Here is an 18,455-nt window from a genome sequence, read left to right as displayed (position 1 = left end):
TGTCCTCATCTTCTCAGATTCTTCATAGACCCTCAGTCTTCTCTTGAAGTCCTTGAATGTCACGTTGTCCTCATTTTGTGTAACGTGGACAGCCAGTGGTCTGAATGAGTCTGGCAGTCCATTCAAAATAGTGACTACACTGCAAAAATTAATAGGCTTAATATAAGAAATAAATACTTGGTTTGAGCAGATATAAGCTAAAATTAAGTGAAATAATCTGCCAGTGCAGTAAGATAATCACACTTGGTAAGATTTCTTAAAATAAGAAAAAATAAATACATATTAGGCAAGTGAGAATTATCTTAAAATAAGTGGTGAAACACTCATTCCAAGTACTGTATGCAAGTCAAATAATCTCAAAACTAGCTTTTCAATTCTTATTTCACCTTTTGTTTCTTTCTCAAATTGAGTAAAAAAAACATAAATCCAGAGCAATTTAACAAGCTGATTCTTCTTAATTCAAGAGTTATGATTAGCTTTTATCTTAAATCAATACATTTAAAATCATACACAGAGAATATTGTTAACAGCATTTATTTGAAGTGTTTGCAGATTCCTTACAATATTTACAATCATAACATAATATTTGCAAAATTAACCTCTGAAACCCAGAGGTAAGAGGCTATGACCTCATTATCTTTGATAACAATGAAATATCTCAATCTCATAAGACAGAACATGGCTGAACAGCCTGAATAGCTCTATTTCTTAATGAAAGCATTCCACTCTGCCATGACTCTTTTGTACGAGCCTGTGGTGTCTCGGTCGTGGATACTGTCCTGTAAGACCTCTGTCTGAATGACAGAGAGAATGGTCGCCACACACTTAGGATAGGTGAGATGCAGGGTATAGTAATAACCCATCAGATACAGCAACCCTTCACCAAGTTCTTCTTTGGCAAATGTAGTGACAGGAGTGTTTCCAATTGCCAGAAGACAGCGGGACCCATCAAAGACCAAAACAGGGCTGAAGAGGGTTCTCTTCTGGAGGTAGATGGCTGGCTCTTCTGTTGGCTGAAGAAGAAAACAAAAAACAGAAGTTTCTTTATGGTATACTAAAAAAGTGAAAAACTGCTTGGACAAGTGAACTGAGATTTTTTTAAACACCATTATGTACATCTACAGCTCTGGAAAAAATTAAGAGATAGGTTTTGCTGGTTTTACTATTTATAGGTATGCGTTTGAGTAAAATTATAAAGTGCTGACATTTCTCTCATATTTGAAATTAAAATATTGCCATTTATTGCATTTATTTGCAGAAAATGAAAACTGGTCAAAATAACAAACAAAGATGCAGTGTATTCAGACCTCGAATAATGTAAAAAAAACCATGTTCATATTCATTTTTAAACAACACAACACTTATATTTTAACTAAGGAAGAGTTTAGAAATCATTATTGGTGGGATAATCTCAATCTTTAATCACAGCAGTGTTTTTTGTAATCTTTTTGTAATCCTCATAAAATAAGATTTGGTTCAGGTGATCACCTGATCCGTATAAGTAGAATGAGGAGGCTTGTGTTGGAATTGAACAAACACTGGAATGGACTGGCTGCCATAGATGTAGAGATGCTGATTTAAGAAACATTTGTGAGAGTGGTCTCTTATTTTTTTCCAGAGCTGTATATATCTATGAACACAACCATACTGACATGTGGTATATGAAAACGGAGCTCTAAAGATAGGACCATGGGTCAAGACATGCCAGGTTAAGAAATCATGAAAATAACTTGTGCCTCAGTCACTGTTTAAAGAGTGTGTGCCACTAAACACTTGGGAAATTAATGATTAATGACAATTAATTCTTAACAAAATATGAACAAACTCACCTGAAGGACATGAAGCAATGCCTCACTGGCCTGTCCCATCTTCTTAGGTGGCGCAGACGGTGAGGGGAAGAGTGTGGGTAGTGCCCTGAACAAGGCAATGTTGGATTCCACTAGAACAGAATAAATAAACAAGTTTTAGTTCAAAGTTAGCCAGCATCTGATGAGGTTTTTTTTATTTAACCTTTATTTATTCAGGGTAGGTTTACTGAGAGTGAGGCTCTCTTTTGCAGGAACGCCCTGATCACATTCACACAGTTACACACTCACACCTGGAAGCTGCCCAGTACAACCACAGTCTTAACTACCAGCCACTGAGCAGTTGCTCAGGTGGTAATGAGGGAGGGACAAGTGCTGTTTTTTCACTATCCCCACCCAGATTGATCCTAACCTTTAGGCCACCACTGCCCCATGGTTATGGTGAGGTAAAAATGCTTTGCAATGAACAACACTGTCATTCTTTTATCATTTAATCAGTGTTATGCATTGACTACAGTTCTATTAATTGTGTCTGTTGAAACAGCTACATGTATTAAAGACAGCAAAATGACTTACCTGCACCCAGGCTCATGGGTGGCTTCAACACTTTCCTCCAAACACCATAAAACTGCACCATGGAGCAGAAGTCGGCCCATCTCTTCTTTACTTCATTGATGAACTTGCTGTTGTCCTTAGCCAGAATCCGCCGCAGCTCATCCATCACCTGCAATGCAAATAAGTGTTAAAAACTGCAACAATGCTAGCTTTGTGGAGAAGCCAAAAACAACAAGTGCATATCTTACATGATGAAGCTCTTTGAAACATGGATATGCCTCGAAAATCTTTGCTGGTCTGTCCTCTTCTTTCAGAATGCCACTGTCAATGAAGGCTCTTCTTGATTGAAACTCAAGGTCAAGGATCTGGCAGACAGCATCTTGGTTGGGTTTTGGTTTTTTGTACATCTCCTGCAGAGTCTTGTAATGCCTGGCAGTGCTGCCAGACTATCTTTGTCCGCTAAAAGGAAATACAAATCAGCAACAGGTATTGGACATGTCATCTGAATGATACGACAGGTTTAAGCCAGCAAACATAACATTTTGATCGTTATACTTTAATTTTTACACAATGGAATCAAATAAGTGAAAACTACTGTCACATCACAATACATCAAAGCCTAATCATAACTTCAATGTAAAGTTTAAATACCTGTAATATATCATTATATACAAAATTATAATAGTATTACCTAGCCTTCGTGTCCATCATTATTGCCAAAATTACACATTTTCACTCACCTGAACTGTCGTCTTCAGAACTGCCCCTAGGTGGCAAAAGAATTGTTGATCCACCACTTGAGTCTGCATCATAATCTTCTCCCTGGTCACTTGGAGAGAAGTCAATGTGACGTCTTTTGGTTGAACTGCTTCTCTCTGGTCTGGGCCCCTTCCTCTTCTGTGGGGACTTCACATTCAGAATTCTCTTCTGAAGATAACTGTACATGCTCATCTGTGGTGAAAAAAGTCACTTATTGAAAAAAACATTTTGAATATCACACAACTTTTTAAAAAATAACTTTTCAAGAAAATAATATGGCTAAAATTGCCATCACTTACATGTTTGATGGGTTCATCTTTATCCTGTAGCATGGGATAATACTCCACTAGTCTCTTAGCCATTGCGGTGACCTCATGCTTAGAGGGGTACCGGAGCTCCTCTCCTTGTTGACTTGCTCTTAAGATTGAGATCATGCTGGTAACAGTGTTCCTCACCAGCCTGCATCTCAACTCTTTAGACATTACAGATTCCCCCTCTCTACCTATCTCAAAATGGTGCTTACGAGCCAGTTCCAACTCAGTGTCTGTGTATATAACATATTCTGGTGGACTAGGAAGCTGTAAGGTTTTCTTCAACACAGGAGTGGATGTGTGGGGGGATACTGGAGGTGATCCTTGAAGTGATGACACAGTTCCTGTTTCACCTGGGCCAGCTTTGTCTGGTAAAGTGGCATTCTCATCCTCAGAAAAAAAAAATCTAAACACAATTATTACAAGGTAAATGACAGACACAATTAGAAACAACATGTTACGGTTTAGGGAACTGGACCCTGATGCAGACAGACAAAAAACCCAATGCCGTAAAACAAAAAAGAGTTTATTAACTCACAGAGGCACCACAGGAACACCCGGCATGGACAGAGACGAACCAAAAAGGCAAAAACTTACCTCATGGCTAATAAGAGCCCACAGTTGTTTCCTCCTGAGAAAGTTCTCTGGCCCAGGAAAAAGGTCTCTTAAATCATCCCGACTGAGGGTGTGGAGTAAGGCCTCATCTATGCTGGCAGCTGTAAACAAAGTCAAATCATTAACAAACCTTTAAGAATTAAAAACCATATACCATTTTACCTATAAATTTAGCACTTATCAACTTGACAAGGTAAATAAAGTCCAATTGCAGTGTCTGTGTTATTCCATCTATTATCTAAGAATAAATCTAAATAAAAAAATAGTCACTAGGAGTTTTGAGATAGCAAAATAGCTGAAATACATTTTGTTTCTGAGATCGGTATCATCATCCATAATCAATAATTCAGTGAAATGGTAATACACATCAATATTATGTAGCATGCAGCAACACCTAAACATACCATTTAGAACTGAAACAGTAACATCATCCAATTCCTCCATGATGTTAAGGCTCTTTTAGTTGCTCCTGGAAGGCACAAAAAAACATCACAAGTCATGGATAGGTAAAGTTGGATCACTCTAGATCAGTTTTTCAGCCTTTCAGCCGTCAAAAAAGTGACAGAATCTGACACCTGGATAAGCTGCAAGGGTGACTGAGCAAAGGCTAAATTCTATATGTGGAAATGACAAACAATAAGGCAAACAGTAACTTAAATGTCATTATTCAACCATTTACCACCACAGGTGGGGCTGGTCTGCACTTCTCCCAGCACGGCGGAGCAAAAGTGCAAACAAGCGTTATTTGGATAAACTGGCGGAACAACGGGGACCTAAACTGCTACTTTCTCACACGAAAAAGCTTTAAAACACGACGTTACCGGAGCTATAGCGTCATTTAAAACAGAGTTAGGCCGCGTTCACATCTAGCGTTTTTTTTAATCTGCCAGCGCTTGTTTTACATTATATTCCTTTGGAGCAGAGCGTTTCTGGGAAAAGTCACGGCCGCTTTTTTAAACGCCTCTCCCAGCGTTTTTTTCTGCCATACGGAGAGTTGAAAAAAGTTCAACTTTCAGGAAGAAAGCGGCCAACGTCAGGCGTCTTTTGGGCAACTGACCAATCACAAGCGGAACATTGACACTTCGTCACGAAGGAAACTCTCAACTTGGGAAACTAACAACTCTTTACAACATGTCTAATGGGCTCTATCCTGGATACATAGTAGGCGGGTAACGTCGGGTCTAGAATGGTTTCGTTGATAGGCAATAGAAAAAACGCTCTGCGCTTTTAGGGCCAAAAACGCTGCCAGCTTTTCTTTTTGTTGAAAAAACGGTAGGCTCAACTTTTCCCTATTACAAAAATCGCTAGATGTGAACGTGGCCTAACGACGGATTCAAGTGAGCTATGACGTTAGCGAGGGGAGGTTCACTTCCTGTTTACAAAATAAAAGCGCAAATTCTACCCTCATGGCTTTCTTCATAATAAAAGACAACGGGTGGTTTATTTTTGTGAAAATGACCAGAAGTGCATCACTCACTACGGCTGGCTTGGGTAGCACCAAATTAATCGGAACAAAACATTAAACAGCTGTTATGTTCTGTAACGTTAAAGGCACCCAGTGCAACTTTATGTAAACATTCAATGAAAAATAAACATTCAATTTCTAGTCTTTTTTACACGTAGTAAGTTTCAATAACTCCATACCATTACATATCGACATTCAAGGAGCAAAGATGAGACGTCGTTGTGTGGTGAGAACTGATAGAAAATCGTAAACAACAACAATCGCCGGTGGGGAGAAGCCATTTTTCCATTGACTGGAAGCCTGCTTTATTTATTGTAGGTTACAAAAAATAAAGAAAATGGCGGCATTGTTGTTGTTATCGAGTTTTTGAAACTTACTACGTGTAAAAAAGACTAGAAATTGAATGTTTATTTTTAAGCCTCGAAAGTTGCACTGGGTGCCTTTAAGCCAGCCTATGATCTTTGCGAGATCCCCCCCCCCCCCAAAATCGCCTGTGTGGCATCATGCAGGCCTCCCTCAACACATGGCTGCGGTCACAGACTATGGCTGCGGTGACCTGGTCGCTTCATGTGTATTAGCGCCATTCCCCGCAAGTTACTGTTGCTTCCACGTTCCACATTCATAGAGCACATGATAAAAAAAATATCGCGAAAAATGTATCAACAACGTTTAGTTAGTTAGATTAGTCGCAGGTGAAAAGTATAATAAAACACTTCTAACGTTAACCATGTTGTAGCACCCAACCTGCAAAGTTAGCTGGATTTCAGATTGAGGAGACCGACTTATTCATTGATACGGCCGCAGTTTTCGCGATGAGTGGAGTAAATGTGAAGAGTAAAACTATAACGTAATTGTAAAATGTATAACTTTATAATTTTTAATATATAGTTGTTTTCTCCTTACCGCAGCAGAATCCAGTCCAGATAGCCTGTAGTTCTCCCAACCGTCACAGGGCAGACGTGACCACATGAGGGTACTGGGGGGAGGGGGGGGGGGGGGTGGTGCAGTGTGCAGTGTGTTAAACGTGTAAAAAAACTGATAATAATGACATACAAACATACATAATTGGCAAATCCTAGAACTATAAATTATATTTTAATTTATAGGCCGGTTATTGATCCCTGTATAATCACATCACGATGCAAATTAAATAATCTTGCTATGATCCACCCCCCCTCCCGCCCAGATTTGGTATTGACCGCTCTAGTCAGTATGTGCCCGCCAAAATTTCGAAAAGTTCAAATGATTCAGATTGAAGCGGTTATGCAGTGCTGTTCTACTTCAAAGATCAAATACCTGGACTACTCCCTTTTGCTATTTGTGTTTTTCTAGTGTATACAAATTTTTCAGATTAGTGGAGATTTTTCGATGGCTTAAACATCTTCTGTCAGCATTCATCTGTCCAGCGGATTTCTTTTTCAACGAAACATGGCCTGTTGGAGGTGTGTGATTTGCTTTGTTTTCGTTGCCTTAACATTGAAGTCCCTCTTGAGCCATATTAACACAGCACATAGTCGCAGTCCCGATTTCCGTGTTATATGCGGGATTGATGGCTGTACTGCTGAATACAGAGTCTTCAACTTCAAAAATTAGACGCACACATACTCTATATTTTGCCACCGGACACCCACCTGCTGGATGGATGACATCAGCTACACCTGACCTATCTCGGGTTGGAAGTGAACATTTTGACATCCCAGTTTTTTCTGACTGTGCCACTGAAACACGGGGAATGCAAAGGACCAACAGTGAAGGCAACACACCTGTCATCGCAAATGACATGTTGAACCCAGAGCCTACATGTCATCAGATTCCACACCCTGATAATCAGGTAAGGTCTAATATTGTCAATTTTGTATGACAATGTTATTCAACATTTGATGTGAACCAGTCTTATATGTACATAGTATATTATTAACACAACATATTTACAGGAAGGAGCTGGTGCATCAAGTGCAAATATCAGACGTGCAGCTGCATTTGCCATCAATGTGAGGGAGAGATGTCACCTGTCTCAGGTATTGCACATAACCCAGTGTTAATATTATTATAATGTTAACATCATGGTTACATGTTTATCCTTTAATAATATTAAAAGTGCTGTAGGAAAATTGATTTTATAAAGCAAGTATTAAAATGCTCTATATTCTTAGATTATACACTATAGAGTGTTTGGTGACTCTGGAAAAAGTGTAATTTCATATTCCCACTGTCAGAGTAACAACAGCCCCATATTTATCCTCAATTTCAATATTTTTCAAAACTTAATGTTAGCTTTAATTGTTGTAATGCTGGTGCAACAGGGGGGACATATTTTGATGTAATTTTGAATATGCAAATGCTCCACATTGTTCAAGGACAGTGACCATTTTGGTATGATCAATCTTCAAATGAGTCTTAAGAATGGTTATGCTAGTTGTATTGGAGAAACATCATGTATCTTACACTTCATTCTTGACTGTGTTTCAGAGGAGCGTCAACAACATTGTTTCTGAAGTCCAGCAGTATCAAACTACTCTTCTGAGCACCTTGAGGGACACAATGAAGAGGATCTTTGAAAGACATTCAGACAGTGTGGAGCAGCTACAAGAGGAAGTACTGGCAACATTAGACAATTTTCAAGATCCTTTCTCCTTCATGGCCACCACATACATGCAAGACAGCACCATCCAGAGGCTTTTTAACCCAGTTAAACCAGAGGAGGTAGTTATGTCTCAGAGGGTTTGTCGAGTTAAAAAAGGACAATCAAGAGTTCTTGGAATTAAAAACAGAAGCTTTTACTATATATCCCTGGTTAAGAGTCTTGAACAGCTGTTGTCCAATTCTAGGATTTTTGATATGATCCGCACCACGCCACAGAGTTGTCACAAAGATGGATTTTTGTATGATATTGTTGATGGGAGCCTTTTCAAATCCCACCCACTGTTTTCAGTGAAACCTTCCGCTTTACAGATCATTTTATACACTGATGAAATAGAGATCTGCAATCCTCTCGGGTCACATGCTTCAGTAAATAAATTACTGATGGTTTATTATACTTTAGGAAACATAAACCCCAAGTTTAGGTCAAAGCTGGCTGCAATCAGACTCCTTGCTATAGCAAAAGCTGATGATATTGACAAATGTGGTGTTGATTTTGTATTACAAAGAATTGATGAAGACTTAAAGTTGCTGTATAATGGTGTCACAATCCAAACACAGAGTGGTGGATTCGAGTTATTTGGTGCTGTAATTTCAGTGTGTGGTGACACACTTGCGCAGCATGAGCTTGCTGGTTTCAAGGAAGGAGTTGGTTTTGCATACAGTAAGTGTAGGCATTGTGAATGTACCTTTGAGGAAATGCAAATTAATTTTAATGAAGAGCGCTTTACAAAAAGGACAATGGAAAAACATATTCAACAGTGCCATGAAATAGAAAAGGCCAGCACAGACTTCTTGAAATCGGCCCTCAAAACCACCTATGGTATAAACAGAAGGAGCAAGCTGGTTGATTTTCCAGCCTTTGACCTCATTCGGCAAACTCCACAGGACATAATGCACATCATTCTTGAGGGTGTTGCACCAATGGAAGTTAAGTGTGTGTTAAAATACCTTGTTCTGTCTGGACAGATGGAGTTGGATGTGTTCAATTCAGCCATGCAAAGTTTTCCTTTGTCACCAGTAGATGTACGTGACAAACCCTGCCCTATAAGTGTCAGTACCTTGGCATCAAATGATAACAAACTTAAACAGTCCTCAGGGCAAATGCTGATATTGCTGAAGATCATGCCTTTTCTGCTGAATACTATAGAGAAAAATGAGTATGTTCAGTTTGTTTTGGACTTAATTGAGATAGTTCATATACTTTTTGCTCCTGTTTTATCTGTGCAGACTGTATTAAGACTGAGAAGTATGATTGAACAGCATTTGAAACAGTTTAAGCAACTTTTTCCTGAGAATAATGTCATTCCTAAGCAACATTACCTGCTGCATCTCCCTTCCCAAATTCTTTCCCTGGGCCCTATGATAAGACACATGTGCATGAGATTTGAGTCAAAGCACTGTTTTTTCAAACAGTGGTCATCTAAATTGAACTTCAAAAATGTCTGTAAGTCACTTGTGAAACATAATCAGCTTTTTGAATGCTGTCAAAATGAAATGGGTATGGATGGAGCATCCGATTTTTTTACATGAGAAAGAATTGGGTCCTGTCTCAGAAGTAGCAAATATGGAGTATGTTAATGCAAAGATGAGAGATTTTTTGGGGATTTATGTCATACAACACACAGTCAAAGTAAAGTGGCTTATTCTCAATGGGAACAAGTACATAAGTGACAGGTCTCTAATAATCACCACTACAAATGAGACAGTGCCTGTCTTCGGATTTATAAAAAACATTTATGTGGTAAACAGCTCATTGTATTGTTTTGAGTACCAGCTTTATGAGACAGTGGGTTGGAATAGAGATCTTTTAGCCTATGAAGTTGCAGTGCCTCATCTTGCTCAAGCAACAGAGTTCATCGATGCTGAAAAACTAGTGGATCATACATCATATTACCCTGTCAGTTTCAAAAACACCACGTATGTTCTGACAAAATATTATCTTGGTGGTGTTGCTCTACTTAAACAGTGAAATGAATGTGAATAAACATGTTACAACTGTGACCAGAGTGTGTGTGAATGCTTACTGGGAGGTCTTGAAACAAGTTTTCTAAGCTAAGAAGTGGTCATGAAAGAGTATCTGACATAATTCAGCTTACTTTCTGTGGAAAATATATAGTTTTAGGATCTACTTACTAACTAAGAAATAAAAAGACACATATTCTCAAAACAAGAATAATAATCTTACTCATTCTGTGCTTGCATAGTATATTGCTCTCAAAACAAGATCAAAAAGACTTTTTGGCTAGATACAAGATTGGAAGACTTGGTTAGATTGTTAATTTTTGCAGTGTAGAAGCAGCCCATCACTCATGTTCTCTCCTGCATCACGAAGAGCTGAAATTATATTCTCAGCCCTTATCATATAATCAGTCACAGTCTCATTCCCTTCCATTTGTATGGTGGTCAATGAAGTGTACAGGTTTAGAATCCTGGGCTTGCTTTTTCCAGAAGAATGTTCGCTTAATAATTTCAAGGCTTTCCTTCCATCATCGGCGGCGTCATGTCTTATCTGGACTACTCACATCCTCATCCTCCTGGACCTGAGTGCAGCCTTTGATACCATCTGTCACACCACGCTCCTCAACAGACTATCCTTCATTAGCATCACCGACACTCCGTTTGACTGGTTCACATCTTATCTTTCTGGCCGTACTCAATTTGTCCAAGTCTTTTAAATCCATCCCCTCCCTCGTCACCTCAGGTGTTCCCCAAAGTTCTGTCCTACTCCTCATCATTTACCTCCTTCCCCTCTGCAAAATCTTCTGCAAATTTGACATTCATTTCCACTGTTATGCTGATGACACCCAGCTCTACCTCTACCAAGCCCTCGTCCACTCTCCCGCCCACTTCCCTTACTGATTGCATCTCTGAAATAAAAACCTGGTTCACCTGCAACTTTCTCAAACTCAACAGCAATAAAACAGAAGTTCTCCTCATCGGCACCAAATCAACCCAGACAAAACCTGACAGCTTTTCCATCACTATCGATAACACCTCAGTTTCCCCCTCCCCTCAGGTTAAGAGTCTGGGTGTCATCCTCGACAGCACACTATCATCCAAGCACACATCAATAACATCACCAGGTCTGCCTATTACCATCTACGCAACATCAACCGCCTCCGCCCATCCCTCACACCCCATAGCACAGCCATCCTTGTTCACACCCTGGTCACTTCCCGCATCGATTACTGTAACTCCCTCCTCTTTGGTATCCCCCTCAATTCCCTCCGTAAGCTTCAACTGGTCCAGAACTCTGCCGCTCGCATCATCACCAGAACCCCCTTCATTAATCACATCACTCCTGTCCTTCAGCAGCTTCACTGGCTCCCGGTCAAAACCCGCATCCATTTCAAGATTCTGCTCCTCACCTTCAAGGCCCTCCACAGCCTCGCCCCTCCATCCATCTGTGAACTCCTGCACACCAACGCACCCACCCGCACTCTCCGGTCCTCCTCTTCCATTCAACTCACTGTACTACCCGCCCGCCTGGTCCCCATGGGGTCCAGGGCATTCAGCCGATCTGCCCACCACCTCTGGAACACCCTCCCACCTGACATCCGTAACTCACACATCTTTTTAAACTGACATATTCAATCTAATTCATTGTCTCCCACCCATTTCACCCCACTTGTGTAAATTGTTTCAATGTATCTTGTTTTTGTGTTTTTTATGATTGTTGATTTTGTTTTGTTTTTTAAAAACTGCCCTTTAAGTTGACCTTGAGTGCTATGAAAGGCGCCCTCAAATAAAATGTATTATTATTATCAATGATAGGCTCTTATCACCTAGTGCATTCACTAGTTGAGCATAACAATCTGCATTCTCCGCTGGATCTGCAGCTATGGCAGCCTCGCCAGCGGGCTCTCTCAAAATGGTGTCTTTCAACTTCAGAATGTGTAAACGGCTAAGGAATCGTGTTTCCCATTGATCATACTTTTCTTCTGTTCCATCAAAGACGATCTGCTGTTGTAGCGTACCTGCTCCGGCCAGTTTCACTTTTATTCTTCTTATAGTTTGCGACCTCCAAGACGTTGCTCAGGCTGTGGCTTGTAGAGTCCTCAATTTTCGCGGGGGTCTCTCGGTGCCATTTTTATCCAGGCTCGTCTAGTAACTTCTTTTGGCTAACAGTTCTTCTTACTTGTTGTTGCTCTAGACTTGCGTTCCTGGGCCCATAACCTGATGAGCTTAGTGCGTTGCGGTGGAGATGTAATCAAACTCTCATCAGATACATTTTACCTTTAGCCTTGTAGGCATATTTATTGTATCGACAGGCGGGAGTAACGCAGCTGAGCTGCCACTCTCCTCAATATCGTCACATGTAACAACTGGGACACCGGAACAGGAAGGTGTCAGGTAACACAGAGGTAAAGTCAACACTGCCCTCGAATGGACACGATGAGTAAGGGCATACAATAGTACTGCACTTAACAACATTACTGGAAAGGGATTTGTGAAAACAGATAAGCACTTTACTTGTGAAATGAGAAATACTGTATTTTTGATTTGTACATTATTATTTTGTGAAACGCATTGCAAATGAAAGCTAAGCAAGTGAGTAATACTAGTGGTTACTGTTATGTTGTTATATCATCTCAATGTAATCTGAGTGCATCCAGGTAATGGTTACACATGTAGAAAATAAGTTAATGAGATTTCATGTAAGAAATAGATTTAGAAAGCAGACACTGATTATTCTGCACTTTGTGTAGATTGGTTTTATGTGCACACTAGAAGAATCCGAACCCGGTGAATCTGAATGCTGAGATGGCGAGCTTAACCCGGATCGTGGATGCAGTGTGGCCAACTGTATGATCCAGAACGAACCTGATTTGCTTATCAAGAAGACATCAGACCCCAGTCCTGCCCGTCAGGTAGACAGGTAGTAAGATAGAGATACAGTACACATAAGGACCCAGAACTCGCGGAACCTTCAAGCATACCCCATTTCATTGGAATAAATGGACTATATCTTGGAACATTACACAAATTGAAAGGATTGACGATTTCCAAACAATCAACTCTTCTTTTTTTTTTTCATTGATTTATATTGTGGTTGTTGCATTCATCGCTTTATATTGTGGTTGTTGCATGACCGATTGTGAAGCAATAAACTGGTCATTTGTACAACTTGTTCTATTTGGTTCTTAGGCTGCCTCTCCTACAAATCTAGGTAGATATTTAGTGCTTTTTTCCAGTACTGGCCCCAGACAAGCGCTACACTCATTTTGTTCTGAGCAGCCTTGTTTCAGCAAATTGAACCACAAAACGTGGTGTAACAGCCAGAAAGGAGCAGAAGTTCATGTTTCCCTGCTGCATTGACAAGTAGGATGTTAAGTTGTAAGCCTAGTAGGCTGGATCTGTGCAGTGTAAGACTAAATTTGGTGTTCATGTGACGGTATGGGCCTTGTTATAGAAAAGTGGCCTTTGATGTTGTTACAACTTTAAATAAAAGCTAAACAAGTAATTTGTATTGAATTAATCTTGCTTTTATATAGCATTATCATTTGTGAGATTAAAATGATCTGTTTTACTTCAATCATCGATGGCACAATTTACCCCAGTGTATTCTCTCTAATGGCACAATTTACCCCATACCGGGGGCAAGTTGTGCCACAAAAACACTTTTTTTTTCTAAAGCTGTATTTCTCAAACAGTTTGTTTAATATCCAAAGTAATTGTTCCCAGGGATGCACAACATCCTAAACTATATGTTTATATCTTGGTTGGAGGTATTACTGTTATCCCCTTGCTTTAATGGCACTTTAAGTAAAAATTGGCACTACTTACCCCACTCTCCCCTACATAAGAGGGTGCCCTGTACCAGCGCACACCTCTTCTGTAGTCGAATAAAATATCCCAATTGAAAGGCTATGGTTTGTGTTCTGTGCCAAGGAATATCAGTGTCATTAACTTGCATTGGAGCAAATTCCGAGGCCACATCAGACAATTTAAGTGATTCCGTGAGACCACCACGGACTGAGTTCAGCGCCCGTGGTCGACTCGCTCGTTTACACTGGGATCCGTGTGTGAGCCACGGAATAATGCTACTATCCATTTGGATCTACGAAGTGGTAAAGTCGCAAATCTCCCAGCTTTCTTGCTGCATTTCACTGAGGCACACCCCCTTTTGGTCGTAGTATCTCGTCGCTTTCAAAGTAGAGCGAGCAGAGCTGTACAACTCGCAAAGAAGATGGCTGCACCCATAGTTAATGGGGGATGAGATGTCTTTTCTTTCTATTTGTACCACGTTGGTGGCTTTAATGTCGTTTATTAAAACTCTTTCACACTTGATTTCATTGCTGCTTTAATCCGGTCACCAATATATGCATTAAACGGTCTTGCTTTGCGTGCAATTCAATGTAAAGTTTTGTTTTGAAGCTGGTTTGCTAAAGAGGCTATGTTGCTAATGATCACTAGCCTGCTACTACTCCCCCTCGTGGCTCGACAGAAACACAAATGGCAAACTGGAAGGCTGGAGCAAGGGAAATATGTCACGTTCTCACTGAAGCTCGTCGTTCGTACCAGCGTACCATCCAAATGGATAGCAGCATAACAGTGTAATTTACTTGCATTGGAGCAAATTCCGCGGCCACATCACGGACAATTTAAGTGATTCCGTGAGACCACCACGGACTGTGAGTTAAGCGCCCGTGGTCGACTCGCTCGTTGAAACGGGGATCCGTGTGTGAGCCACGGAATAACAGTGTCATTTACTTGCCTTGGAGCAGATTCCGTGGCCACATCACGGACGATTTAAGTGATTCCGTGAGACCACCACGGACTGTGAGTTAAACGCCCGTGGTCGACTCGCTCGTTGAAACGGGCATCCGTGTGTGAGCCACGGAATAACAGTGTCATTTACTTGCATTGGAGCAAATTCCGTGGCCACATCACGGACAATTTAAGTGATTCCCTGAGACCACCACGGACTGTGAGTTCAGCGCCCGTGGTCGACTCGCTTGTTTGAACTAGGATCCGTGTGTGAGCCACGGAATAACAGTGTCATTTACTTGCATTGGAGCAAATTCCGTGGCCACATCACAGACAATTAAAGTGATTCCGTGAGACCACCACGGACTGTGAGTTCAGCGCCCGTGGTCGACTTGCTCGTTGAAACAGGGATCCGTGTGTGAGCCACGGAATAATAGTGTCATTAACTTGCATTGGCGCGACATCCGTGGCCACATCACGGAAAAAGCCGTGTTTCCGTGATGTGGCCACGGATTTCGAGTTAAGCGTCCGTAGTCATTTCACGGATTCCTGTGAGACCAGGTTGGACGTGAGAGTTAAAAGGGGGGCAGATGTAGCATCTGACCATCATTTGTTAACTGCTAGACTGAAACTCAAGCTCAAGAAGAACAAGACGGAGACAACAGCTAACAGACAGAAATACAACGTGAGCCTATTGAGGGACGCAGAAAAACAAGTTCTCCAGGACCTACTTGAAGACGAAAACAGTCAGTGGCAACATATTAAAGACGCACTAATATCCACATGCCAAGAAGTGGTTGGCTACAGGAAATTCCAGCAAAAGGAGTGGATATCTACAGAAACCCAACAAAGGATCCAAACAAGAAAAGAGAAGAAAGCAGCAGTGACAAACAGCCGTAAAAGAGCATCCAAGGCAAAGGCACAAGAAGAGTACACTAATATCAATAGAATGGTTAAGAGGAGCATTAAGGCGGACAAGCGGAAATACATCGACAACCTAGCAGAGGAAGCAGCAAGAAATGGAAACATGAAACAGTTGCATGACACCACCAGAAAGCTGTCGGGCAAATACAGCAGGCCACAAAGACCGGTCGGGGATAAAGAGGGAAACAGCATTAAAACAAAGGACGGACAACTACACAGATGGGCAGAACACTTTGAGGAACTGCTAAATACACACAGGGCCGGGAACCAACTTGACCTAATATTCACCAGGTCCTGCGGCACCTCTGCTCTCTCCGTTACCCCGCTCCCTGTGTCTGACCATCACTTTGTTGATTTGTCTCTCCCCTTGAAATCCTCTCCCTCCCTCCTCTCTAGTTCCCACATTGTCACCACTCGCCGTAACCTCAAATCCCTCTCTCCCTCTACGTTTGCCTCTACTGTTCTGTTTTCACTTCCTTCTATCGAACGATTCTCTCAACTATCTCCAGATGAATCTTCAGGCACTCTGCTATCCTCCCTCTCCTCCTCCTTGGATTCCCTCTGTCCCTTCCACTCCAGACCAGCGCGATCCTCACCGCCCCCGCCTTGGCTGTCCCATATCCTCTGCGGTCTTGTAGAACAAAGCTGCGAGCAGCGGAGAGGAAATTGAAGAGATCAGACTGTCCTAATGATCTATCTCACTATCTTTTCCTTCTTTCAGATTTCACCTCTTGTGTGTCAACAACCAAATCTGCCTTCTACCGGAACAAAATCAACTCCTCTGCCTCAAATCCCAGGAAACTGTTTTCCCTGTTCTGGTCCCTCCTCAACCCTCCCTCACCCCCACCTCCTTCCTTCCTCACTGCTGATGACTTTGTTAACTACTTTACCCAGAAAGTGAAGGACATTAGTTCCTCTTTTATCCCTGCCTCCATTCTCCCTCCTCCCATCCCCTCCTCTGTCTTTACCCAATTTATCCCTCTCACCTCTGACGAGGTCAACAGAATAATAACATCTAACCATGCCACCACCTGCCCCCTTGACGCCATCCCCTCCTCTCTCCTCCAGGATGTCTCAAGCGACATTCTGCCATTTCTCACATCAACTATCAATTCCTCCCTCACTTCAGGCATTGTTCCAGCGTCTTTCAAGACTGCCAGAATAAAGCCTCTCCTCAAAAAATCAACTCTTAATACCACCGACATCCAGAACTACAGACCGGTATCTCTTCTTTCGTTCCTGTCTAAAACACTGGAACGTGCCGTTGCTAACCAACTGTCCTCCTATCTCTCATCTAACAACCTCCTTGACCCTCACCAGTCAGGCTTCAAGAAAGCACACTCCACCGAGACGGCTCTCCTCACGGTGACTGAGTCCCTCCGTGCTGCCAGAGCCTCGTCCCTCTCATCGGTCCTCATTCTGCTCGACCTGTCAGCAGCATTTGACACGGTGAACCACCAGATCCTTCTTGCCACTCTTGCCGAACTTGGAATCGCTGAATCTGCTCTTTCCTGGTTCACATTCTACCTGACGAACCGCACCTATCAAGTGACATGGAATGGCTCCTTGTCCAAACCTTGCACGCTCGAAACTGGTGTCCCTCAAGGCTCTGTACTGGGGCCTCTTCTGTTCTCCCTCTATACCAGGTCTCTGGGCTCGGTAATTGCATCACACGGCTTTTCCTATCACTGCTATGCTGACGACACTCAGCTATTTCTCTCTTTCCCCTCATCTGAGAAAACCCTGATTGCAACACGCATATCGGAATGTCTGGCGGATGTCAGCACCTGGACAACTGCCCATCACCTGAGGCTTAACCTCAACAAAACCGAAAGACTGCCCACACATGGACTTACTGGTCACCGTCGAGAACATTACTGTATCTCCCTCTCCAACTGCCAGAAACCTCGGTGTGGTATTGGACAACCAGTTATGCTGCACTGCAAACATCACTGCGGTCGCCCGATCCTGCAGATTTGCACTTTACAACATCCGCAGAATCCGGCCCTTCCTCACAAGGGAAGCAGCTCAGCTTCTAGTCCAATCACTGCTCATCTCCCGCCTGGACTACTGCAACTCACTCCTGGCTGGACTTCCTGCCTCTGCGATTAAACCTTTGCAGCGCATCCAGAATGCGGCAGCGCGCCTCGTGTTCAACCTACCAAAGTTCTCCCATGTGACCCCCCTCTTCCGGGACCTCCACTGGCTCCCTGTAGTAGCTCGCATCAAATTTAAGACAATGGTACTGGCATACAAGGCAGTCGATGGAACTGCCCCTGCCTACCTCCAAGCATTGCTAAAGCCACACACCCCTGCTCGATCCCTCCGCTCGACTACCTCAGCTGGACGACTGGAACCACCATCACTAAGAGCTAGCAAAGGTCGATCAGCAAAGTCACAACTTTTCTCGGTTTTGGGGCCTCAGTGGTGGAACGAGCTCCCTGCCGCTCTCAGGACCGCAGAGTCACTCACTATCTTCCGAAAAGGACTCAAGACTCACCTGTTCAGAGTTCACCTCGACTCTGCATAGCCACCTTTCCTCTTCTGACCACCATTGTACACTGTATTGTAGTGTATTGTATTGTATTGTATTGTAGCACTTAACTGTGTAGCAACTGCAGCAGCTGCTATCATGTCTGTAATACGGGGAATTGATTAACCTAGCGA

At 42.2% G+C, this 18,455-nt stretch overlaps 1 protein-coding gene across 2 annotated transcripts; it reads right to left on the bottom strand.

Moving 5' to 3' along the window:
- Positions 1-518: 518 nt before the first annotated feature.
- LOC132453328 (uncharacterized) lies at positions 519-5,145 on the bottom strand. 2 transcript variants are annotated; one of them, XM_060046172.1, is made up of 9 exons: positions 4,725-5,145; positions 4,450-4,514; positions 4,028-4,146; positions 3,419-3,820; positions 3,101-3,311; positions 2,609-2,819; positions 2,382-2,529; positions 1,830-1,939; positions 519-1,013 (listed from the first exon to the last, which is right to left on the bottom strand). In XM_060046172.1, the coding sequence occupies exons 2-6, from the start codon at positions 4,487-4,489 to the stop codon at positions 2,671-2,673; spliced, it is 921 nt and encodes a 306-aa protein (XP_059902155.1). In that variant the 5' UTR covers positions 4,490-4,514; positions 4,725-5,145; the 3' UTR covers positions 519-1,013; positions 1,830-1,939; positions 2,382-2,529; positions 2,609-2,670. The 2 variants fall into 2 exon arrangements, with proteins under 2 accessions (XP_059902155.1, XP_059902156.1); XM_060046173.1 differs by having other exon boundaries at positions 4,450-5,145.
- Positions 5,146-18,455: the final 13,310 nt, after the last annotated feature.

Source organism: Gadus macrocephalus, chromosome 3, assembly GCF_031168955.1.
Source record: "Gadus macrocephalus chromosome 3, ASM3116895v1".
NCBI classification, from domain to species: domain Eukaryota; kingdom Metazoa; phylum Chordata; class Actinopteri; order Gadiformes; family Gadidae; genus Gadus; species Gadus macrocephalus.
The sequence above is the reverse complement of the archived record's forward strand: the minus strand, read 5'-3'. Positions and strand labels throughout refer to the sequence as shown.

Excerpts from the sequence above, each read along its gene's own strand:
- LOC132453328 (XM_060046173.1), bottom strand. The coding sequence starts at position 4,489 with ATGGAGGAATTGGATGATGTTACTGTTTCAGTTCTAAATG. Across the intron at positions 4,147-4,449 it reads TACTGTTTCAGTTCTAAATG|CTGCCAGCATAGATGAGGCC; the intron begins GTATGTTTAGGT and ends CTTTGTTTACAG. Across the intron at positions 3,312-3,418 it reads AAGATGAACCCATCAAACAT|ATGAGCATGTACAGTTATCT; the intron begins GTAAGTGATGGC and ends TTTTCACCACAG.